This window comes from Phymastichus coffea, unplaced genomic scaffold (assembly GCF_024137745.1).
Source record: "Phymastichus coffea isolate CEN01 unplaced genomic scaffold, Cenicafe_Pcof_1.1 PCOF00186, whole genome shotgun sequence".
In the NCBI taxonomy this organism is placed as follows: Eukaryota; Metazoa; Arthropoda; class Insecta; order Hymenoptera; family Eulophidae; genus Phymastichus; species Phymastichus coffea.
Genome location: NW_026706997.1, coordinates 109,795 through 136,599, shown reverse-complemented (window position 1 = coordinate 136,599; position 26,805 = coordinate 109,795). Strand labels below are relative to the sequence as shown.

The 26,805-nt window shown below is 32.4% G+C and overlaps 1 protein-coding gene and 1 long non-coding RNA gene across 3 annotated transcripts in view; one reads left to right on the top strand and one right to left on the bottom strand.

The window, feature by feature from the left end:
• The first annotated feature begins 559 nt into the window (after positions 1-559).
• Positions 560-7,757, top strand: LOC131673586 (uncharacterized). The gene is made up of 3 exons (XR_009302721.1): positions 560-723; positions 1,317-1,417; positions 1,801-7,757. It is a non-coding gene; the product is annotated as an uncharacterized LOC131673586 (long non-coding RNA).
• LOC131673583 (high affinity cAMP-specific and IBMX-insensitive 3',5'-cyclic phosphodiesterase 8) overlaps positions 7,064-26,805 on the bottom strand; it is a 60,248-nt gene continuing 40,506 nt past the window's right edge. Inside the window, exons 2-19 of one of the 2 annotated variants that reach the window (XM_058951678.1) lie at positions 15,719-15,816; positions 14,774-14,836; positions 13,561-13,751; positions 12,626-12,685; positions 12,476-12,542; positions 12,233-12,400; positions 11,491-11,705; positions 11,268-11,425; positions 11,058-11,188; positions 10,312-10,419; positions 9,649-9,851; positions 9,305-9,583; positions 9,030-9,156; positions 8,812-8,952; positions 8,579-8,740; positions 8,372-8,501; positions 8,226-8,293; positions 7,064-8,152 (exon numbers count right to left, since the gene is read on the bottom strand). In XM_058951678.1, the coding sequence (XP_058807661.1) occupies positions 8,075-8,152; positions 8,226-8,293; positions 8,372-8,501; positions 8,579-8,740; positions 8,812-8,952; positions 9,030-9,156; positions 9,305-9,583; positions 9,649-9,851; positions 10,312-10,419; positions 11,058-11,188; positions 11,268-11,425; positions 11,491-11,705; positions 12,233-12,400; positions 12,476-12,542; positions 12,626-12,685; positions 13,561-13,751; positions 14,774-14,836; positions 15,719-15,816 (2,447 nt within the window). In that variant the 3' untranslated portion in view covers positions 7,064-8,074. The remainder of the gene's footprint in view (positions 8,153-8,225; positions 8,294-8,371; positions 8,502-8,578; positions 8,741-8,811; positions 8,953-9,029; positions 9,157-9,304; positions 9,584-9,648; positions 9,852-10,311; positions 10,420-11,057; positions 11,189-11,267; positions 11,426-11,490; positions 11,706-12,232; positions 12,401-12,475; positions 12,543-12,625; positions 12,686-13,560; positions 13,752-14,773; positions 14,837-15,718; positions 15,817-26,805) is intronic. The other variant, XM_058951679.1, reaches the window with a different exon arrangement.

The following is a 26,805-nucleotide window of genomic DNA, read 5'->3' as shown; positions in this document are numbered from 1 at the left end:
AGGTTCCCTGCAGCGACGCTTGCACTGACGATGAATGGCAACAGCGCCATAACAATGATCTCCCTGTCCGGCACGTAGAGCTGGCGTCTCCATCTGGCCGGCGGTGACATAAGGGCCGGCAGTTGGTCTGACATTGCCGTCGCTTTTGTCCGTCGTCTCCTCCTGCATCTCTTGCCCCGGCGCTCCATGCCGCGAATCACGTAGACCTTTCGAGAAGGTTCAGCCGGGCTCTCCGCCGCTGCGCCGCGCCACCGATCAATAACTCGGCTTTTGCGTCGTGGCTTTCAAACTGCGGAAAACCCAGGATTTAGCGCCAAAGTATACCTCGATACTCGCGAATTGCCTTGAGAACGGATCGGCCGATGTTTTTTAGGCGGCCGGGCGTGAGATTTACGCGAAAAAGAGGCGTTTTTCAACGCGGATTCGGCGAACCTGCAACTTGGCACGTAAACAGAGAGGCCGTTGCTCCAGAAGTTTCTAGAAGGTTTGGCGGCGCGCGACGCGCCGCCCTGCCACAGGCTATAAAAGCCAGACGGCGCGGCTGCCGCGGCGCATTCGCAACACGCCAACGGAGAGATCACATCGCAGAGCCAACGACACCCCCCTCCTCCACTCTTCATCGTCGTGTCGACGACGTTATTTTTCTTGTCCGCAGCTGACCCATCACAAGGACGAAGCAATGTAGACTGAGGACAGCCCGGCTGTGGGGCGTGCAGCATTACCGTGAGTATTGCCACTCTTATTCCTCTCTGTTTCACGTATCTCTTCGCATATTACGCCTAAGTGTACGTGTATATATAGCTATATCGGACGATGTGTTACTGCGCAGTTGTCGGCTGACCTTGACCGAACGACGACGCGTTCTTTCTCTGATCTTATTTTTGTGAGACTCGTGAGTTTTTTTCCGTTGACTTGAACTATTGGAACAATTAACAACGCTTGGGAGTATGTACTATTTATTTAATTTTTTTTCTTTAGCCAATCATTCGAAAAGAATTGCAATACAATCAACTCTAACTTTATTGTGAGAATACTCGAGTAAATTATTTCAAAAGTGTTGATTTATAAATTTTGTTGAAAAATTTTATAATGGATCATTCTAACACAATAAGTATTTGTAATTTGTTCACATAGTTATTGGAAGTTTCAAATCCGATAATTCGTTAACTACTAAGATATTTACTTGAAACAATATTGTTAATGTTAGGCTGTGAGTTTACTAACCCACGAATGAGTGTAAATGATGTATTTGACGTTCAGTGTAGATGATTTTGAAAATTTAGAAGATTTCGCAACGCAATTTTTTGTATTTTCAGAACACCCTACGGGGTTATGGTACTATATCTTTGATCATTGAGCACCTTTGAAGTAAAGTCTTTGGTTAGGATCCCACACAATCGACAATCCAATATAATAGGTAAGCGTGGCATTGGTTCGCAAACAAATTTTTTTCTAGACCATAAGGAAATTGTCAAAGAAGTTAAAGATACAAAAAGATTTTCAAGTGACGAGGATATCGATGAAATTTTTGCGTAACGTTAGTTTTTCATTTCTTTGTTGTCTCGACCAATTAAAATTTTGAGCAAAAATTTTATTTGGACGTTGCTAGTGCAAAGTACGCAAAAAGTTCAAAATAAAAGAAAATCCTCGTATTTTAGTTTAAATAAGCAATTGCAACTGTTAATAATTTAAGCCACTAAAAATTATTAATACTTCGTAGACTTAAAAATTACTATTTAAGAAAATTAATTTTTAAGTTGACCAATACTTGAAACCATATTTTCTCTGTTTCTGATTTAGCATTGCATTAATTAGTCATCTTGGAAAAGCAAGTTTTAACATTCTACCGCGCCACGCTATATTAGAAGGATCCTATAAAAAAGACAAACGAAAAAAAAAGTCAGTCGTAAATTAGTTATGAGAGGAGTGGGTCCATATATGGTGGTTGATAAAATCTGCTAATTGAAGTAAATGGTAAGCGAGCCTTGGGCTATTTGACATCTACGAAAAATAACGACTCGTGCCAGGCGTCCTCGGACGCCTCGGTTTTGTCGAGGAGACCTGAGGATTAGCAGTCAAAATTTTTCGAACAAAGCATGATTTGAGCAAATCTCACCCAGCACAATAGAGAACGCCACGTCGTCAGGGTGCGCTTGCTTAGGATGCCAGGAGCGAGAAATAAAAAAATTAAGGCTTGATTGGTAGGCTGTAGACAGAAGCGTTACGTAGATTAAGGTTTCGCTTGATATTTATCGTCGAACATCCACACTATATATCAAAAGTTTCTCAGCTTATATCGATTATCGTATTCTGGTAGTCGTTTTGATGTAAGGCTTTTTTGTACGTTCAAAAGCACTTTTCAACAGACGTAAGCGAATTGAGCGTCATTCAAGCCAGTACTTCAGAGGCTTTCTTCCAATTCTATTTGAATGTAAGTGAGAGGTTTTGAATTTTCTTGTTTGCGCATGAAGTGAAAGCCGGTAAAAGATGTAGTTCCTAGGCGTGCCTGCTTGTGTGAGACCTGTTTCTGCAAAGAGACTTACGTACATACAAGTGGGTCACACAAAGATTAATTTTATTATTTCATTGAGTACCTTGATTTTTGAAAACCTTCAAAATCGCGCGTTAGGTTTTGGCCTATGTAAGTCATTCTTGCATACGAGCGCTAGTGACAAAGTCTCTAATTCGTATAAAAATTGAAACAGAAAACACTCACGTTCAATTGCACGCAATTTACTGAGTAAATTGTTCTTTGATTGTATTTAAAAGTAAAATTTAGTATTATAATTCGCGATTGTTACGTCTTACATATATATATTTTTTAAAGAAGATATACACAAATCTATCTAAGCTTTCTAACGGTCACGAAGAAAGGCGCCCCTAGAGGGGGCGGGGGCGCCTCGGGCGAGAATAAACCCGATATTGTCAACTGATGTAGTTTATTGGCGTTATATACTTTGATAATTCGAGAGCACAGCAAAATTTTCCATCGTAATTTTGCATTGAAACTTAGCCCCTACTAAGACTGAGGTAGGCACCTACAAGATCCTGATTTCTTCTTTCTTACGATTATACGAGAGGATGCGAGAGAAAGATTAAAAACCATTTATTGGGTAATGCAGAGTCATATATAGTACGAGATAATTCTCTTTGTAAGAGTGCGCAAACGTTTTAAATTTTTGATCGAAGCAGCGATCGTCGAGCTGTGATTCCTCTTAGAAATATACGGTCATAGTGCTTGTAACACCGAATATTTCAAAAGTCCTTTAAATGTGTGATTAGGAGCCTTATATTAAACAGGATATACAACACTTTATCAATATAACCATTTAATTACTGTTCTTTCGAAGTCATTTTTTTATACTCGAAACAAATTTTGCGCATCTTTGAGTCACTTTGCGAAGATTAAAAAAGTATGTAATTAACACCTTGTCGTACTTGCTATATAGATCTATATCTAAACAATTAAGCATTAGCCTATTCGATAAATTACCAAGTTACACGAGAACAAAGATCGACCCGAAAAACTGAATAAATATTAATACCTGCTGGTGTAGTCTATTTAATTAAATCATCTTTTACTAGAAACTATTTATCAATTTAAATATTTATTACAGACAACTGCTAATTTTCTCATCGAATACTTTTTGTAAAAAATCCTATAGTCATTAATTTATTTCCATAAGTTTACGTCGTCCAATATTTTTTCATTGTTTGATTTTTTCATAAAAGAGGGGCACTTTGAAGATTGCGACTATCCCATGACTTTTACTGCGGTAAAAGTCATGGGATAGTCGCCGTCTTTGTAAGATTTCTTTATTAGATATAATTCACACTATTTTATAAAGGTTTCATGATTTTCAACTAATAAATAATTACAAGAAATACAAAGAGAATGTAATGCGAAAATAAGAAGTTGATCTTAAAATCGAGTTTGCAATTTTGAAAAAAAATCATAATATCAGTATACAAAGAAATTTAAACTTATGCCATCTTCCAACTTGACATAAAGTCTACTAACTATATTTAATAATACGTCACTAATAAACGTTTTTCACGTAAGAACAGTTTGTTAGACGTTTCTTAATTAATTCTTTGTAGTTACTTTTTCTGAGATATTCTGATCGCGTAATACAGAAGCTTCGGTTATTCATGGTAGCTTCTTTTCCTTGGTCTAGTAATTTAAAAACAATTCGTATTAAGTCTTAACTTGTTTAGGGTCGTCTCCGTGGAATATAAAGTAAAGTTGAATAATTTTCACGTTATTCGGCTATACTTTATATTCCATGGAGACATTCTAGCTTACGCGTCATAACGATGTAATGTTTGAATCTTCCGAGAAAAGCGAGAGTCCATCGCGATAGCCATCCTTTGCTATAATAACTTCCATTGAATCTAATAAAAGAACATTTCGAGCACGTGTTCAGTCTTAACGATTGCTTTCGATATTCAAAGATTTTCTTGAACGTGAAAAATCCACTGAGTGAGATATTATATTGAAACAATTGAATATGCGGAGGTTATTAGTAAAGGCACGCATTGCTGCTCGAAGTTTAAAGAGAGTATAGAAGACCATTTTACAAATAAAATAAGTAAATGTCTAAGCTTAAAGCCGGCCTTTAATGGTGTAGCAAAACAAACAAAAAACTATCGCACATCATTAACATCTTACAATAAGAAAGTGTTATTATTAACGAATATGTATTTCACTAATAATGGACGTTACATTGATATTGCATTATGAATAATTTTTATATTGCACTCGAGTGAACTTTTGCTTGTCACAATATATTATTCTACTAAAATTCTTTGACTTCTTTAAATTGTACGTTTGGCGTTCTTTTTGCATACATTTTTATGTTTCTTTTTTTCGACACATAATTCAATATCACTTTAGAACAATAAGCTGTATTAGATTGCACGAATTCGGAACCCCACCAACGTAGACCTTAGTTCTTTAACCTAACATATTAAAAACAATTGACTATAAGATTAAAACAACTTTCCAAATTATGCTTTTTGTAAGGTTGAAGAGTTAAGATAGTCGTTAATAAATATTCATTATGAGTCAGGATTAGATGTAATTTTACTAGACTGTAAGATTATGTTCGATCAAGATTAAAATGAATACTACGTACGTTTTAAATTGCTAAATTTAAAAAAATCATCAAATATTCTGCTAATTAAAAATAATATTCAAATGTTGACGATTCAGTTGATAACTTATTAAAAATATGAATCACTCTAAATGTATTTCTTAATATTATTAAATCTTTTCTGCATACGCACAATCTGTAGTTGATAATTACATTTAAACTAGTAAAACAACTGCATTTATAACGCCAGCTTAACATTCTTTGTTAGTCTTAAGATTAGGAGAATTGCTATTATTCATAGTAACTCAAAGTTAAATATAACGTTTAATTATCAAATTAATCTTATAAATAACTAAGATTACAATGCATAATAAAAATGCCAATCTTAAGATATTAAGTAGCAGCTTAGGTTAAATGTAAGGACCATAAAAAAAAATGATATGGTAAGATAAAAACTTAAAGTTAGGACGAGAGTTTTACGGTTCGCGTATAAAATATGGATTTGAAAACAACTACACGAAAGACGTAATTCTTTAAGCAAATAAAATGGAAAATGAATGTTTGTCCCTAACTTGTAATAATATCGATAATAGGGTGAATGGGATCAAAAACCCAAGCATAGGGTAACTACTAAACTCGACGATATGTAGTAGCTCGCATTCATTTAATAGTCTTAATAAGCTTATGTCTTTGATTGCTATGCCACGGAGTAACAATAATACATTTAATCACAAATATTGATTTTTAATAATTATGAATATACTTAGAAAATCACAACAAATATTGATTTTTTAATTGATAAGTTGTTTTTAAATATTAATGTGTGCTTATAGTTATTACAAAAACAATAAGTGAGGATAATAAGTAAGTCATAATGCGTGACGAAAACCAGACAATGCTTACATCAAATAATAAATTACTAAGCGTGTTTTTAATAACATAATGATATCTATGAAAATAATTAACGCATATAAAAACGTGAAATATATGAAAAGTACTACAGCTAAAGGTTACACTTGCATATATACCCCCACTGAAATAACTACTGATGAATAATTCTATAAAGAAAAAAAATTTATAGTAATTATGATGATTCATTAAAATAAATGGTGAATAGAAAAGGCACCCATGATGTTACCTAATGTAAACACCAACTACACAAAAACACTTTCTCACGAAGCAATAATTCGAATTTCATATTTTTAATTTCTATATAATCTTCTTAATCGTGAAATCACTCAAGCACGAATGTTACTACCTTCTTAATTAAGGGCAGTGTTATTAAACAATCTTTATCACTTCCATCCTTAATTTTTTTTTCTTGGCTTACTATAAAAATGTTCGTGTTTGGCTTCCAATTTTCGTATTTTTATATATAACGTGCTTCATCTACTCGACTTTAAACTTGATTTAATTGTTCGCTATTTTATTTAACGAGACAATATTGTATAATTATTTCTTAATACTCTACAAATCTATTCTTAAAACTAGAAGTCCGAGTTAGATGATTAAGCATGAGTTAATCGATATTAACTTAGGCGATAACAAAGAGTAAAAAACGATAAGTAATTGCATCAGCAGCCGTAGCATTGGTTTAACGAGCTATACGTGAAAAATTGTATCTCGATATCTATAAAAACTTGATATCTATTTGTCGTTCCAGCATTACAAGATTATTACGCATGATTGAGGCAGTTAGGGGTAGAAAGTTAAGTAACGCATCTTACAAATAAAGCTTATCGTTAGTGTTTGTGGTACATTTGATAGGAATGATCTATGTATGCTTAAACGCAGTGGCATTATATTATGTAAGGCATGCGAGTTTGCGTAATTAACTATCACCATAATTAAAAAAGCAAGACGTAACAACTTTGTATCGAGTGTTTAAACATTGAGTGCTACACCGCGATGACCGTCTCAGATGAGAAAACACGAGTCTTTATATCAAGCATTTTTGTAAATGTTCAATGTATCTGCAAACGCATTACAATCTCTTACAATGTATCGAGAGCAGTGAGTCAGCGATTCTTATATCCAAAATAGAAACCACGTCAGAGAAGTAAAAGAAAACTCATAAATAAGGAACTTGGTTCCAACAGTTAAGATGTAACAATCGATCAAAGGGTCTGTAACTTGGTAATCTGCTGAATTAAGCACTTTAAAAAAAATAAGAAAAATATTCACACGTTTGATGTCTCTTAAACTTAATCTTCATCACTGCATGTGCATTCCTATGGTAGTGATTAATTACAGTCGGTTAATCGCTTAATTGATCAAGAGGGAGGAGTCTAATGTGTTGGAAAATTATTAAGCTAAAGCGTTTACGCGGGCAACATGTAAAAGATCTCTGTAGACCTGCAAATTGATATTAGATCTGTATTTGACACATTCAAAAGATCGCAAAGAACAATAAAATTATACATTCAGAAACCCTTATTTACGATTTATGAGGCTATGATCCATAATAAATTGGTATCAATTACATGTGAAACAATAAAAAAAATAAATGTAAAACAATAAAAAAAAAAAAAAAATAATAAACAAACAAACGAAAAAGAAAAAATAAAACAAAAAAAAACAAAGAAATGAGACAAGAGTTTTGTAGAACTGTTTATTCAGAAAAGGTAAAGATAATAAAGATGAATCCAACAAAGAAAATAACGACTTTCACTGTTAAATTCTCATTACTTTTTAACCACAAGCTTACTAATTAAAAGTAAAAGTTACATTCCTTTTTTATTTCAAACTTTCTCCTAATAATTAACTTTTACATGATTTTGTTTACAATATCGAAGAAGAAGAAACGAAAGGTAATCATTTCATACTATTATACTTCTATTTGCAAGTTTCAACAACAGTAGTTTTATTTTTTACAATAATAAACATTTTTTAACATTTTTCTATTGATTAAAATTACATCAAGTTATTTTTTGATGACATTCAATAATCTATAAACGTATGAAGACGAGAAGGCACTATCAGGTAGATTGAGGTATTTGTAGATCCGGTGACTGTTGCAGCTTTTCTACGTCTTGCAGAGTCGAGATTCCACGTTCCTACGGAAAAGTATCAAATTTATAATTATTATTTATCCATACTCTTAAGTAATGTTTAATGAAATTGACGTACATTATATTCTTTCCAACTTTCATAATTTTGTTTCATATAATCAATGATTTCTGGTAAATCTATAAAGGCTAGAAACAAGTAAGAATGAATAAGATAAATATCTTATAATAAGAAAGAAACTAAATGAGTTTTATGCGATAAATTACCATTCCAAGCTTCCATCATGTCATTGATGATGAAATCAACGAAACCAATTTGCGATTTTGGAATAGAACAGGTAGCTCTGTCAAACATCGGCATGACGACGGGCAGATTTTTTCTTTTTTCTTCGTCAGTCTGCAATTGTTGTCAGATTTCGTTTAAATCTTTCGCTTAATGCATTTTCATGATATTTATGCCAAAATCAAATTTACTTGTCTAAAATATTCCTCCGCAATTCGTTTCGTCCATTCGATGCAATATCTTAGCGGCCTCGTAGGATTAGAAACGTCCGCACATTTTATCATCATTCTTTTCACGAGAGACACGTTATCTGGAAGCATAAGTACCGTAGAATCCGCTTGATCTGAAAAAGGCTACAATATAAATTTATTAATGTTTATTGCTGCTTATTTGTATCAATTGTTATAATATATTCGAATTTTACCTCGGAGGGTGATTCATTAGTTCTTATACTGCAAACATTGACAAACTTAGCCAAATGTTCGAAATGCTTGGTCATCTCGGTAGCCAAAATCATATCTATGATATTTTGTCTTAGGATCTTGTATGTTTCCGTGTCTAAATTCTAAGAATATTGAAATTAAAATGCTTACAATGCGGCAGTGACGTTTAACTTGAAGAAAAAAAAATTTTTTTATTCACCTTGAAAATATTAACGTCGTCATCTGACAAAGTCAATTTGAACGTTAATGCAGCATGATGAGACTCGAGTACGGAAAGATCATTATAGAGGATAGCTAACTTGTTCGCGGAATTGCAAAGGAATTGACTGGAAATAGAGAGTAGTTTTTGTCGCATTACTTTCAAGTATTGGCAATGAAACTTTGAAATTCACTGTCGATTTGAAGTAAAGCGCTTGATTGTCAAATTACTTGAACGACAAATTGTCAATTCTTGAATACTTTGCGCGAAATTACCTGGATTTTCCGGGATGATCGATGTCGTGCGCGGCGGCAGCGATCAGAGCTGCAATTTCATCCAACGGATCTAAAAGTACCTTCAGCTTTTCCGAACGCATAAACCGAGCAATCGCTTGTAGAACATCGGCCGCATGAGTCGAGTTATGGTAACTGTTGTTCGCATTATAGTTCACTTCTACGACCGTCAGCCAATTTTGCAATGTCCTTTCACTGCAGTTCAAGTGTGATGGCGCTTCGAACGCGTTCATCACGTGCATTCCTAGATAATAGAGTGGCCTGTAAAAATTACAAAAAGTGCTTGAATTGCATTGCACCTTTAGGAAATATCTCTCAAAATTCACCTTCTGCCAGATAGCAATTCCAGTTTGAATATATCAAAACTCCAGTCCCAGCAAGTTTCTAATAAGACTTCAATATCGCGTGGGACTCTGAGACTTTTAGACGTAAGTTTCGAAGGCTGTTGATGAAGTATTCTTTGAACTTGGGATATACGCCCTGATGAATCATTTGAAGATCTGCGCGAATCCCTTGCGTACTGCGGCGCCTTAGATATGGCAGATCAAATGAGATGTATAGGTTTTGGTAAATATGCGAAAGATTGTTTTTTTAAATGTGCGATGGGTGGGTTTTTGTACATTTTTCTTAAAAGACACAGGCGATGACTGATCAATCCCATTTAAAAAATGTATAGAAAAATATATCTGAAGATTGGGTGCAACTAATGGCAAGCGTAGCAGATACAAGGGCTCAAGGCAAGTACAATATTTATTAGATTATACAATTTGGCAAAGTGAATGTCCAGTTTTTCCCGACATCGTATTTATACTTTCTAAATTGAACCCGTACCTAATGAAAATAGCACAATAAGTGTAGTAGTCTACACATTTCCAATAGCACGATCGGCAATTTGAAAAAAAAACTGTCAATGAAACGTTTTCCTAACCAAGGTACAGCTAAGATTCGACAGGAAATATAATGGTTCATTCAGTAACAACGGGCCTTACCGAAATAAGTGCTCCTATGAGGTCAGAAGCGACAGGATCGTTGAACAGTTCATCATCTTCGCGAACGTAAGGCGCATAAAGTTCCGTGGTCTTCAGTATCTCGATCGCCTAGAACTAGACATTGAAGAAAGTCTCGTTTCGCTTGAATCTTGAAAAAAAATGTTGGCAAATCTACACTCGCGCGAATACTTGAAATCGTCGAAACTGTTTTCTTTTTCCATATACGATTGCAGTTTTAATACCCTCTAATCTCGGTGACATGAGTCACAGTCGTGCATACGCATTGTAACGTAACAGATGACACAGCACTGGCGCGGAGAAATAAATCTTGTCGCGAGAAAGTTCTTTGGGGCATTAAGCTGATTCAACACACCTGCCCAGAATTCCCAAAGCGTATACGTATAGTCGTGCTTTCTATGTCTGAATTGTTGTTTGCATAAGAGTTAGAACACAGATAGGATCGCGAAAAGTGAGCAGCGATTGTCCGATAGATAGCGTCCACTGTTTCCCACAAAGTGTTCACCCTCCTGATCCCTCGATTTGATGCGCCAATCGACTTTTCTCAAGCGAATGCTCAATTTCTTTCGCGACCTACGTGTGCTGTACCACAATTACGTTATTAGCGTACGCAACGAGTTCCGTTATTTTGGTAACATATTTTTTTTGTTCGTTCAATGAAATTCGATTTTTCAGTGCCTCTCTATTTTGCCGCTCGAGCAAAAATCGTAAAATGCTCTTCGACCTACTTTGTCAATTTGCGTCGCGACGTCGGGATTGACTGTGTCTGTCATTGCCGTATGGAGGAGCGTTATGACCTTCGTAATTGGAGCTTCCAGAGGTAGATTGTGTAGTTTTGCCACGCTAGATCTCCTTTGCACTGGAATTTCGTAACCATAATTGCACCTGTTTCTCGGTAAAATTTTTCGACCACGCGCGAGCAAATCATAACGCCTTACGGTCGCTGTTGATAGAGGCCACGTCGAAAGATCGCAAAGAGTGCGAGCTGCCCCTAGGATGTAGGTGTGCCATGGGATGAGGTTGATGCGCGTGACTGACTTCGAAATTTTCCAATAGGTAGGTCGTGTCGTAGATATAGACGTGATGCGTCACTCTCCTGAAGAGTAAAACACAATAGGAACGTAACGAGCAGTCCGGGTCGAGATTCGGTACAGCACTTACTTGCCGTAAGCGCAAAACGGAATAATCTTCGAGCTGATCGTGATGGTCCCGTTGCTCTTCCTCTTGCAATTCATGTTCCCGTGAAACTCGTGACCCTTCTGCAACTGTTGATTCATCAGCGTGAAATTGTCGCACGTAACGATCTCCGTGATATTCCTATTCAGCAGCTCGTCCAACTTGTAGTCCAGCAATTTCTCGCTCACTTCGTTTGCAAACTAATCAGCACGTACGCATTTGTTTATCTGCTCTTTGCCGAAGTATTTTCTTTTCTATTGCATCGTACCCGCACGCACGCGCTTGGCACACAGGCTCGCCGTTGCACAAATGCAAATTCGTTGCGGCTGGCGTGGCGCGATGAGAACAAAGCGTGCCTCGGAAGTGCGAGCAAAACTGTCGAGTCGATGAAGCGAACGATCGTCGCCTGAAAACTTTGCTAAAATCACGATAGGAACAGCGACGAAACTATTATTAGATGTAAGAAAAAAAAAAAAAGTACAATGAAGCAGGAGCGCGATCTACGACTATAATCCGATAGTTTTTTCATCATTACGTAGCCTTCTTAGTAAACACAGTTTTCTTACGGCGATCGTTCGCCAATATCCATTCCGTCGATAATTTTCTTGCACTTCGGGATCACCTTGCTCCTATTTCGCTACTGAGTGCACAGCGAATTTGTCAGTCGCACGACTGCTGCTTGTTTTCTTAATTGTCACTCGGACGTACACGCACGCGTATCGCATACCTGGATCGAATGTCTGTCGTTGGTCACGTGCACCATATCACGGCACCGGTGCACAGCCAAGTAGAGAGAATGAGCCACCGCGAGCTGCTGCTTCGGTTGTACCTCGTTCGCATAGATCCCGATCAGCTCGTTCGTCAGGATCTCTTTACTCGACGATTCCACGAGCGCCTTGAAAGTGTTCTTTCGGTTAGATTCGTGCCGCGAGACGGCGAGAGCTTGAGGGAGAAACGATGAGGTTCTTACCCGGTTGTACCCGGCGTCGAGTATTCGCAGAGTAGCCTGGCCGTGTTGCTCGGGCGACACGAAGAATCTTTGGGAACAGACAAGAAAAAAAAAGTAGACTGACAGGAGGTGTAAACGATAACGAGATAGACTTTGGAGAGTGGCACTTACGAGCATTTGACGAGAGCTAAGATGGTCGTAGCGCGTCTGTGATGAACATTGTTGAGAGCTCTGACAGTAGAAACGAAAAGTTTGATTAATAAAACGAGAATCAATTCTTAGTGAAGTCATGGATGTATCGCTAAACAGTCCAGTATCAAGAGTATAATCAGAGAAAAGTGGCTTGTTGAAATTTAGCGTGATGGTCACGGCAGAAAAATAATGGAATAAGAGTAAGCCATTAAAATAATAGGTAAAGAGATCGGAGGAAATTATCATAAACTTAAGTTTCTCAGATAAGCAAGAACGTCGAAGTATATTGCAGCGCGAGTAAAGAATTGTAACACTTGGATAAATGATCTTAAAGATAATTAAAAAGACGTTTATAAATAGGATAGATACCCAATAATAAACACAAGAGATAGTATTGAGTGGAATCAATAAAATGGTTTGTTTGTTATTATAGGAATGAAGTAAATATACGAAAAGACTCAATATGTCGAAAGTAATAAAGGAAAATTGATGAACGATACCACGAAAATATTGACAAACAAATGAGCAAGTCGATATCAGTTTTGAATATTATTTGAAAGTCTGAAAAAAAAGATCTCACGTATAGTGATGAGAGGAAAGAATTTTAAAAGACACCTGTGTATGAGAGAAATAGCATTAAAATATATTTCCGTATGAGTAATAGTAATCAGAGAGCAAAACGAGATATAAATAAATTTTCTATGGAACTAAGAGGATATCGTATTATTAGAAGACTGATAAATTTATACGACAAAATTATTTTTGTTATATAAATAAATTTAAAGAAATAAAATTCCTTATCCGAAAAAGTACTTAAAGTAAAATCGTCAGATTTTCATTTCAATTGATTTTTACGAATATCCAATGCAGAATAAGATCCAGATAGATTTGTTCGAGAGCAGTAGTTTTTTTACCTGCATATATCGTCTGCTGGCTGACAGTGTAAGCCCCTTCGGTCGACAACAACGACTTCGTGGTAATGAGCTTGGAAAAGATCGAGTGCTCGTTCGGCATCTCGCGCGCCCGACACTCGCCATCCCAGTTGATCGCATGCTAAACTCAATAACTCGGACTGCCGATCGTCTTGTGGGAATACCAGTAGCACCTGCATGGATAGGATTTTCTTATTATATAGAATAGTTGGGCACTGCAGCATGATCGGAAAAGAATTCTTTTTTAGACAATTTTTACTGCTTCTGATAATTGCAATGGAATATTCGTGAAAGTACTCACATAAGCAGCATTGACGAATGGAATGTTTCGAGTGGCTTATACTTTTTTTCATTCAGCTCTTTGCACTTAATATTTTTTGTCCAATCATTATGTATTGACGTTTCAATAACATTCATATATTAAATGTACGTAAAGATAGCGTAAGAAATGTTTTAATGGTTAAAAACTTTATCGACAAAATAATAAACACAATTCCAACCATATCTTTTTGCGTGTAATAAGAAATTTGCAGTGTTACGAGAGTCATAATTGTAATTACGTAACATTCATATTTATGAGAATTTTAGTTGAAACGTCCATGAATTATGTATCACAAGAAATGTCAACAATTAAATTGACTAGGGACAAGTGAATGATATTGAATCAACGATTAGCTAGGGATGAAATCAACAGTTTAGATAGCCACAAAGTAGGAACGCGAGACGTACTTAACATATAAGTACCAACGAACCGATAGCAAACAATCTGTACTATTAACTTTGTTCGTAGTTGATAGTTTCTCGTGATACACTTTTTATGTGGCAAGAGGCTAGAAATACACATACTTCTGAACTTTGTAATTATTATTACGACTCATTGGCATTGCAAAGTTTTTACAAATGTAAATATATTTAACCTTTCCATTTTTTACTGTCGATCAACTCTTTAACTTTATAAATTTCAAAATATTAATTTCACACTGTATGATTCTGTGTATTATTAATGATTAATAACTCATTTGCTGCTATAATGCATCAGTTTTGGGAGCTTGATTTTCGTATATAATTTGGCTGCATCGCTTGAAATTCTAGGGTTGTATTTTTTAAGGTGCTTCTGTGTTCATTAAACTTTCTAATTTTTATAATTCTATAACCTGCACATTAACTTAGACGAGACTAACGTTTACGAACTTACTTTCACGTGTTCTGAAGGGGCACTGCTTGTCAGCCAGTCACACCCCACATCACTAGGCCGTTTCTGTGTAAAAAACACACAAATTAATGTGCAATAAATGTTTAGCAATTTACATTCACAGTGCACATTTTCATGAATGTTAAAACGACATGAGAAGTATAGTGATACTGAAAAAGAATGAACGTGCAGTCGACGTTTACGTGGTATTATTGGAAAATATTGATCAAGTTTTGAAAGGCAATAACTGATGCTGAAAAAAACCTTATGAATAGGCGGGTCTTCCAGTAAAAAATATTGAAACTTCTAATTAACGGGATGAGCGCAAAAAAGTTGAAAGGAAAAAAAGAATGTTTACAAACACTCAGGCATAAAAAAAACTCTATAAAAATCTTAAAAATACGAGAATCTTATATAAAACAGCTGAGGAAATATGCAATGTGGAATTACGCAAAACGAATCAGGATTGAAAAAGATTTAAAACCATTCAGCGGAATATAGTCTCAGGGAAATGAGTAAATCAGTAGCAAGTAACAGACGACAAAAATAGTGGAATAGTTATGTCGAACAAAGTGAACAAAAAAAAAAAATTAGAGCTGATTATTGAGTGTTTCGAAATGTGCAACTGCAAAAAGTCAAGAGCAATAAGTAAATAGTACAACCGATGCAATAAATCGTAATCTGAAGACTGTCCTTGAGCCTATTCTAAAAAATCATACTCGAAATTCCAGGCTCCGATATCTGTTTGACCTTAGGCAGACATACTCGTAGCTGAGATGCTTTATTGTTATGCAAGATAGAGTTCGCCGAAAACAAGAGTGAATCTAGCAATAATTTGATGTATTGAAAACACATGTTTATTACTTCGCTTAGTCGCATGAATTTGCAATTTTAATGAAGCACACGTGAATGAAATCATTTTGATGGTTACGACTTTCATATACTCACGACTTGAAGCCAGTCAACCTCTTCAATCGAATTTCTGTGTTCCATGAGGAACTTTTCTTCTTTAGAGTTTGCCGAGTCATTGCCATTGGTGTCTTGTCCTACAAACAAAAGACGAAACATGTTTTTTTTTTTATTTCGCGTTTAAAATTTAAATGATAAATATGAAAGTAATATAGATATATCAAAATAAATAATTTAAACTGAAAATAAAAAAAAAAGAAATTTCAAGAAATAAAGGAAAAGCCGAATGAAAATGACAGTATAATAAATGTTTATTTAGATATTAGTATTTTATAGTAACGATAAAAAAATTTACTAGAACTTCTTGAAAAATTGCTTTAATAAAGTTTATAAGACGGACGTGACCAAAGAGACTAGATTCGAGGACCATATTTATGTAAGCAAGAATAAAAAAATATTCATATTGAAGTAGGAAAAATCATGAGATTAATGCCTGATAAATAACATTATATAATCACTTCATAAATTCTAGAAAACTATTACGCATTTAAATACGTAGCTAAAAAAATTGATTTGAGACAATTATCATCAGCTATCTATAAAACACTTATGAATACACAAATAAACCTATTAGTTGGGCATGTTTAGCTCTAGAAGTCTAAGAATGTGATTAATTTGTTGAATGATTAAAATTCTTTACTACAAATATATTTTTTTCAAAAATATTAAATTGTTAAATCTCATAAATAAATTTTTTATTTGCTAATTGTTGGATTGAAATATTTACTGCATAAAAACGTCATTATAATAATTTCAAATCATTCTACGTTTATAAGAAATATTTTTGTGTACAAACAATGTATATATTGCATAAAATTGCAACAATTTTAATGACGAGGAACAGCTGCATCATTTTATATCAACGATTAGCTAGGTGAAATCAACAATTTAATTAGCCACAAAGTAGGAACGCGAAATGTACTTAAAGAAGTACACTGAAGCCGATAGATGACAATAATCTACAACATTAGCTTTTTTTTAATGTTATTAATTTTTTGTAATATGTTTCATTGTTTGTTGATTTAATCACAGTTTCTTATATTTTTAGAATGTGTAATTAATATCATGAAATATAAATTGTGCTGCAAATGTATTCAACATCCAAAATTTTTACGTGTATGAATTTCATTTTAAAGTAAATTAATTATTGTATATTAGTTAATTTTATAAAGAATCCTAAAAATGGTAGAATACCACATAATGATATAAATAATAATATAATTAAAATTATTATTTTAATAATTAACAGCAAACTTAAAAAGCTTCTCTTCATATTTTCAAAATATTCATATGTATTGAAGCCTGATTTAAATATCAATTAATACCACTTTACATCGGCGCCAAAGAATCTTACTAAATAAGTCATTACGCATGTTTCTAGTTAGCATTTCATAGAATAACTTATTTAGATAAAAGATTTTATACAAAAGAATCAGTTTAATAATTTAGTTTTAGCCGAAATATTCAGAGCAAATTGTAATTAAATATTGAAGTTATATATAGTCGGTAACTAAATAGAAATTATCTTTTTATATGATTATATATGATAGTAGCAAGCCTTCGGCATACTTTCTCCGACCGCTGCCGTACCTATGAAATTTTGACAATAGCACTACTTAAAGTTATCCACGAATTAACTATTTTTTACAGTAAACTTCTTTTAAATAAAAATGTGAGGTAGAATTACTTGTTTTCATTTTGTCATTTCAGATCTCTTTACAGACTTTTGAAATTTGCAGCATAAACGTTATTCTACTATGTTCCGTATAAAAGAGTGTGAAACATTATAACACTTTCAAATTTAATGTGTAGTGCATAAAACTGCGGCAATTCAATAAATTATAAAAAATACATTATTTTTTTCAAGAACCAGTTAGACATGAAATCAACGATTTAGATAGCCACAATAAGTAGGAGCGCGAAATGTACTGAACATTAAAGTACAACAAAACCGATAGAAAACGACAACATCAACGATTAACTTAGAGAATAGTCGCTGTTTTTTGTAATACATTTTTCCGCGGGTCCAAATACTGTTTCATGTATTTTAATCTTTTTACAAAATAAATTCCAAAACACATTTATGCTACAAATTTTTTAAACAATTGTCGAGAATAATGTAATTAAGAATTCAATAGGGTTGATATAACATCAATTGTTAAATAGAATTTTTATAAGTTCCCTCATTCAGTTTGTTAGATAGAATTTAATTATTGTTATAGTTTAATAAAATTAGTAGAGGTCAAAGTAACATGAAATTTTTAATTAGAACAAAATAGTATTTTTCAATTTTAGATTTTTTATAAACACTAATTCAAACAATCAAGATGTACAAAAATAGTAACAGAAATAGAGAATACAATGTAAATGATGAGACAGAAGATTTTTCATTTCTAACGGATCGGAAGTTTACTGAAAAAAATAACAGGATAAATAAGAGTTGACAAATAATAAATATAAATGAAATAAAATTAAGAAAATATTACAAGAAAGTGAATATTGGTGTCTCAGCCTTTAAGTAATAGTAGGGCATTTGTAAAGGAAAAGAATTAACACTTATATTACTTAAATTATCAGGATAATAAAGCAATGCTAACAATTGAAAAAATAAATTTTTACACACTTTCATATTTTAGTAAAATACATATCAATTAGATAAGTAATAAAAATATTATATATAAAGTTGAAGGGAAACATAAGTATGGATATAGTGAAAAATATGACATATTTGTAAATTGAAAGAGATTTTAAAGAATAGTGAAATAAAAAAGACCTTTTGATTAACAAAAGAGTTGAAAATTCAAACTCCAAGATAATTAAGTATTCGTAGAGAATTTTAGAACAAGTGTACAGTTTCATTTTCCAATCAAAAAGTATTGAACAACAGAGTGAAAGTCAAATACGAAGCGCATACCAAGCAATTTTCTCGAAGCGATAAACGCACGTGCTCACGGCGCGATTGTGCCACTTTTACATGACTTGAAAGTGATATAGGACCTTTGATTTCGGAGTCGTCCTCGCTTCTCACTGGCCCAATTCCATGCACACGTCAATGACATATCACATTAGACATATGCACGCGACATACAAAAACTTTAAGATCTCCTTCATAAGGCAACATATTATGACTAAAATGGGACAAGAGATTTATAATTTAAAAGAAGACTTGTCACTTTCAGTAGCTCAGTGGAGATTTTATTGATATATGTGAGGAAAAATTTTAACAGGGTTAAGTTTTAAGAAAATTGACATTGAAAAAATATTCTTTAGAAAATAGGCGTAGTTCCTTTTAAAGATTATCGATAAAAGTAAAGAAATAGAAGTCATGTGTAGAGAAATCTGTGAAGTTTATTCAGTTAAGTCTCGAATCACACATAAATGTGTAAATAGACAAATATGTAAAGAAGTGAAAATGAAAAAGGGTATTCATTTTGTATAATACTCTCAGTTATTTTAACAATTCATCTTGTTAGAACTGCGTATTAAAACAAAAGTGAAAAGTAAATTATAGTAAGATTCCAGTAAATACTGTTAGGAAACGAAAGCATTATAAAAAAATATTAGAACTCAGTAATAAATACAGGAGTTATAAAATCGAGATTTTTGAGATATTATTTTAGGAGTTTTTAATTTATTAGAAAAGAAATTAAAACTACCAATAAAGCTTAAAAATATCTATCAATGACAACTAAAGTTGGTGAAAGATACCCCCAAAACAAAAATAATATAACGAAACCATATAAATATTTCTTAAATCATCGATAAATAACCGAATACGTTTACGAGTTAGCATAAGAGGTTAAATAAAGGTTAATGTACATAAAAACATTATTCATCAAAAGAACCGAAGATTATTGATACAAGAAATATTTACTCAGAGGAATACTTAACAAAATCATACTAATACGAAAAGTGTCGGTTCCAAATAACAAGAAACTTTTAATTTATATTTAAACGATTTTTAAGAGTGATAAGTAACAAGTATATTCTAACAGCAGAAATAACTTACAGCCTGATACGTCTTAAAAATATATAATTATTATTTCATACTAACTTTAGTTTAAAAAACAGCAAAGAATGATAAGATTTCCATCGAGTTCTTAAAATTAAAGAATAATAATTATTACTTCTAATATAGTAAAGTTATAGGAATTTTAAAAATAGAAAACAGTAGTAATTGATGAAGATCAATAAACATAACAAGATTTGCTAATGCCTCGGACGAGTACCTGCAAAATTTATTTTACTTTGGTATCTCGCTACAATTTTGAAAAAACAATAAGGTACATGCAAGTGTCTGCATGAAAAGTTTTCTAATGGCGACGAAAATTTTAGAGGCATCAAAAAAGAATAAACCATACTAAATGAAAGACACGAAATAATAAATATATTTATAAGTAATAAGGATTAGCAGAGCATGTTTAAAATTTTCGTTACTAATAAAGTTAAGAATTTGGAAAATTATCAGTACACGCAAGCAGACGAATAATTATAAAGTAATAGTATAAAGAAAAGTGTTAATACGTAATAAGAGAGTATCTCTGAATAATTCGTCGAAACAATATAATCAGTAAACTATACAAAAAACAAAACAAATATACAGCTAATCTAAACTCAAACTAACTCCAAAATTATATATTCATTGATCTCTTCTAGTATCAATTGAACAATAACAGAGATTGATAAGATTGTTACTCATATATTGAAATTGAAGAATACTATAGGCTTCCAAATCTCTTCCATTTTCATATAATTTGAATATTATAAAAAAGTAGAACACTTTGAAGTAATTCAAGACTAAGTTTAGAATTTAATTTCAACCACTAGAAATCAAAAGAATCGACAGTTTCTAATTCCAATTCCTCTATAATATAAATAGCTATATTGCTAATATGGATAAACAGAGCATGTTTAAGGAAGAATCATTCGCACAAAGAGTTTTATTTTAATCTATTCTATTTTAAGGATTTTATATTAATAATAGGATGAATTGATAAATAGGATGAGAGATGTCGATTCTCCATAGAATAATATAGCTAAGTTATTTGTTGAAACTATTACAAGATTAAATGCTATAGTCAATAGTGTAAGAAATAACTAAAAGATAAAGTGTAGTATCCGAAGCCCCAAAACTAAATACTTATTAATCATTTTAAAGTTTCTATTGAATAATAACAGAGATTGATAAGATTGCAATTTAAGTATCGAAAATCTGGAATACTGCTTATTCTAATATAGGAAATTTAGAGAAATTTGGAAAGACGAACGAATAATAAGTATTGACTAGGAAACCGACAAACAGTTAACCTCTTCACGAGTAGCCCTATAGGATTAGTTTTTCGAATCTTTGTCTTTTTCATATCATTTGATTATTGAAAAAGAGAAGAATAAGCTTAATTCGTTCAATAAAAATGATTTAAAGTTTAATTCAAATCTCTAGAGATCAATACAATTTATGGTATCTTATTCGAGTAAGCAATATATATAAATAGTAGATTTATTGTTAATATGGATTACCAAAGTATTCTTCAGGTCATCGTTACTGATAAAAATGAAGATTTCCAAAGTTTCCAGAGATATTGAATTAGACGGAGAGTTAATGAAGTAATAGCATCACAAGTGGGTTGGGTTCGGGTTACCCCATACGATTAGTTTTCGATATTTTTTCTCTTTACAAATCCTTATAAAGAATTGAATTTAGGGCTGACTACATTCGAATTCCTTTTAAATAAAGCTTTAAGGTATTGATGAAATCGCAGATAATGAAAAGAAGTAAAGATTCTTAGGACAAATCTCTAGAAAAGAATGACATTTGTAGCTAATGAATCGTAGGAGAACATGGTTAGAAATGTCGTTAAAGACAAGTTGAAAATCTTCGATAACACATGAAAGAATTACCCGCCCGAAGATCTAATAAAATAATGATAGAATGAAAGACGTCAAACCCCTATAAAATAGTATATTTAAGTTATTTGTCGAAACAATTGCAAGATTCTATGCTAAAGTAAATAGTGTAAGATATAACCGAGAGATAAAGTGTGGTATCAGGAGTCCCAAAAACGAATTCTTATTATTCTATTTTAAGTCCCGATTTTCCAATAACAGAAATTCATAAGATTGATATTCAAATGTTAAAAATATGATGCACTGCTTATTTTAATATAAAAAATTAATGTGAATTGGGAACGACGAAGCAATTATTAAGTATTGAGTAAGAACCGACAAACAATTAACCTCTTCACGAGTATCCCTATAAGATTAGATTTTCTATTCTCTACCTTTTTCATATAATTTGCATATTGAAAAAAGTAGAATGAGCTTAAATCATTTAATAAAAGATTAAGAGTTTGATTCCTATCCCTAGATATCAAAATAATTGATGGTACCTTGTTCGAGTAGCTGCATAAATAGTAAATTTATAGTTAATATGGATTAGCAGAAAATTTTCATGTTCATTGTTATTTATGAAGCTGATCATTTCGAAAGCTACCATAGATATTCAGTCAGATGTATTGATACTGAAGTAATATTATATCCAATGGTCTTGAATCGCAATAAGAAAGTATTGTGAGTAGTTCCTCGAAACAATCGTTATCCCTTAGGATTACTTTTCTATATTTTTTTCCTTTTAGATATCCTTATAGTGGATTGAGTTTAAGGTAGAATACGTTGAATTCCTTTCAAATAAAGCTTTAAGGTATTGATGAAATCGTAGATAATGAAAAGAAGTAAAGATTCTTAGTACAAATCTCCAGAAAAGAATGACATTTGTAGCTAATGAAGCGTAGGAGAACATGGTTAGAAATGTCGTTAATGACAAAGGTCAAAATCTTCGATAACACTAGAAAGAATCATTCCCCCGAAGAGCTAATAAAATGATCATAGGATGAAAGACATCGATTCGCTATAGACATAATTGAACGATAACGTGTGGTATCAGAAGTCCCAAAACTGAATAGGTATTATTCAATTTCAAATCTCTATGGACCAATAACAGAGATTGACAAGATTCCAACTTAATTATTGAAAGTATAAGATTCTGCTAATTCTGATATAGGAAATTTATTGAAATTTGGCAAGAGGAAGCAAATATTCTAGTAATGAATAATAATCGACGAACAGTTAATTTCTTCACGAGTAACCCCTAAATATTAGATTTTCCATTATCTACCTTTTTCATATAATTTGCATATTAAAAAAAGTAGAATGAGCTTAATTCATTTAATAAAAGATTAAGAGTTTGATTCCTATCCCTAGATATCAAAATAATTGACGGTACCTATTCAAATAGCTGTATAAATAGTAAATTTATTGTTAATATGGATTATCAGAACATTTTCATGTTCATTGTTTTTGATAAAGTTGAAAAATTCGAAAGCTACCATAGATATTCAGTCAGATGTATTGATACTGAAGTAATATTATATCCAATGGTCTTGAATCGCAATAAGAAAGTATTGTGAGTAGTTCCTCGAAACAATCGTTACCCCTTAGGATTACTTTTCTATATTTTTTTCCTTTTAGATATCCTTATAGTGGATTGAGTTTAAGGTAGAATACGTTGAATTCCTTTCAAATAAAGCTTTAAGGTATTGATGAAATCGCAGATAATGAAAAGAAGTAAAGATTCTTAGGACAAATCTCTAGAAAAGAATGACATTTGTAGCTAATGAATCGTAGGAGAACATGGTTAGAAATGTCGTTAAAGACAAGTTGAAAATCTTCGATAACACATGAAAGAATTACCCGCCCGAAGATCTAATAAAATAATGATAGAATGAAAGACGTCAAACCCCTATAAAATAGTACATTTAAGTTATTTGTCGAAACAATTGCAAGATTCTATGCTAAAGTAAATAGTGTAAGATATAACCGAGAGATAAAGTGTGGTATCAGGAGTCCCAAAAACGAATTCTTATTATTCTATTTTAAGTCCCGATTTTCCAATAACAGAAATTCATAAGATTGATATTCAAATGTTAAAAATATGATGCACTGCTTATTTTAATATAAAAAATTAATGTGAATTGGGAACGACGAAGCAATTATTAAGTATTGAGTAAGAACCGACAAACAATTAACCTCTTCACGAGTATCCCTATAGGATTAGATTTTCTATTCTCTACATTTTTCATTTAATTTGCATATTGAAAAAAGTAGAATGAGCTTAAATCATTTAATAAAAGATTAAGGGTTTGATTTCTATCCCTAGATATCAAAATAATTGACGGTACCTTGTTCGAGTAGCTGTATAAATAGTAAATTTATAGTTAATATGGATTAGCAGAAAATTTTCATGTTCATTGTTATTGATGAAGCTGATCATTTCGAAAGCTACCATAGATATTCAGTCAGATGTATTGATACTGAAGTAATATTATATCCAATGGTCTTGAATCGCAATAAGAAAGTATTGTGAGTAGTTCCTCGAAACAATCGTTATCCCTTAGGATTACTTTTCTATATTTTTTTCCTTTTAGATATCCTTATAGTGGATTGAGTTTAAGGTAGAATACGTTGAATTCCTTTCAAATAAAGATTTAAGGTATTGATGAAATCGTAGATAATGAAAAGAAGTAAAGATTCTTAGTACAAATCTCCAGAAAAGAATGACATTTGTAGCTAATGAAGCGTAGGAGAACATGGTTAGAAATGTCGTTAATGACAAAGGTCAAAATCTTCGATAACACTAGAAAGAATCATTCCCCCGAAGAGCTAATAAAATGATCATAGGATGAAAGACATCGATTCGCTATAGACATAATTGAACGATAACGTGTGGTATCAGAAGTCCCAAAACTGAATAGGTATTATTCAATTTCAAATCTCTATGGACCAATAACAGAGATTGACAAGATTCCAACTTAATTATTGAAAGTATAAGATTCTGCTAATTCTGATATAGGAAATTTATTGAAATTTGGCAAGAGGAAGCAAATATTCTAGTAATGAATAATAATCGACGAACAGTTAATTTCTTCACGAGTAACCCCTAAATATTAGATTTTACATTATCTACCTTTTTCATATAATTTGCATATTAAAAAAAGTAGAATGAGCTTAATTCATTTAATAAAAGATTAAGAGTTTGATTCCTATCCCTACATATCAAAATAATTGTCGGTACCTATTCAAATAGCTGTATAAATAGTAAATTTATTGTTAATATGGATTATCAGAACATTTTCATGTTCATTGTTTTTGATAAAGTTGAAAAATTCGAAAGCTACCATAGATATTCAGTCAGATGTATTGATACTGAAGTAATATTATATCCAATGGTCTTGAATCGCAATAAGAAAGTATTGTGAGTAGTTCCTCGAAACAATCGTTACCCCTTAGGATTACTTTTCTATATTTTTTTCCTTTTAGATATCCTTATAGTGGATTGAGTTTAAGGTAGAATACGTTGAATTCCTTTCAAATAAAGCTTTAAGGTATTGAAGAAATCGCAGATAATGAAAAGAAGTAAAGATTCTTAGGACAAATCTCTAGAAAAGAATGACATTTGTAGCTAATGAATCGTAGGAGAACATGGTTAGAAATGTCGTTAAAGACAAGTTGAAAATCTTCGATAACACATGAAAGAATTACCCGCCCGAAGATCTAATAAAATAATGATAGAATGAAAGACGTCAAACCCCTATAAAATAGTATATTTAAGTTATTTGTCGAAACAATTGCAAGATTCTATGCTAAAGTAAATAGTGTAAGATATAACCGAGAGATAAAGTGTGGTATCAGGAGTCCCAAAAACGAATTCTTATTATTCTATTTTAAGTCCCGATTTTCCAATAACAGAAATTCATAAGATTGATATTCAAATGTTAAAAATATGATGCACTGCTTATTTTAATATAAAAAATTAATGTGAATTGGGAACGACGAAGCAATTATTAAGTATTGAGTAAGAACCGACAAACAATTAACCTCTTCACGAGTATCCCTATAAGATTAGATTTTCTATTCTCTACCTTTTTCATATAATTTGCATATTGAAAAAAGTAGAATGAGCTTAAATCATTTAATAAAAGATTAAGAGTTTGATTCCTATCCCTAGATATCAAAATATTTGATGGTACCTTGTTCGAGTAGCTGCATAAATAGTAAATTTATAGTTAATATGGATTAGCAGAAAATTTTCATGTTCATTGTTATTTATGAAGCTGATCATTTCGAAAGCTACCATAGATATTCAGTCAGATGTATTGATACTGAAGTAATATTATATCCAATGGTCTTGAATCGCAATAAGAAAGTATTGTGAGTAGTTCCTCGAAACAATCGTTATCCCTTAGGATTACTTTTCTATATTTTTTTCCTTTTAGATATCCTTATAGTGGATTGAGTTTAAGGTAGAATACGTTGAATTCCTTTCAAATAAAGCTTTAAGGTATTGATGAAATCGCAGATAATGAAAAGAAGTAAAGATTCTTAGGACAAATCTCTAGAAAAGAATGACATTTGTAGCTAATGAATCGTAGGAGAACATGGTTAGAAATGTCGTTAAAGACAAGTTGAAAATCTTCGATAACACATGAAAGAATTACCCGCCCGAAGATCTAATAAAATAATGATAGAATGAAAGACGTCAAACCCCTATAAAATAGTATATTTAAGTTATTTGTCGAAACAATTGCAAGATTCTATGCTAAAGTAAATAGTGTAAGATATAACCGAGAGATAAAGTGTGGTATCAGGAGTCCCAAAAACGAATTCTTATTATTCTATTTTAAGTCCCGATTTTCCAATAACAGAAATTCATAAGATTGAAATTCAAATGGTAAAAATATGATGCACTTCTTATTTTAATATAGAAAATTAATGTGAATTGGGAAAGGCGAAGCAATTATTATGCATTGACTAGGAACCGACAAACAATTAACCTCTTCACGAGTATCCCTATAGGATTAGATTTTCTATTCTCTACATTTTTCATTTAATTTGCATATTGAAAAAAGTAGAATGAGCTTAAATCATTTAATAAAAGATTAAGGGTTTGATTTCTATCCCTAGATATCAAAATAATTGACGGTACCTTGTTCGAGTAGCTGTATAAATAGTAA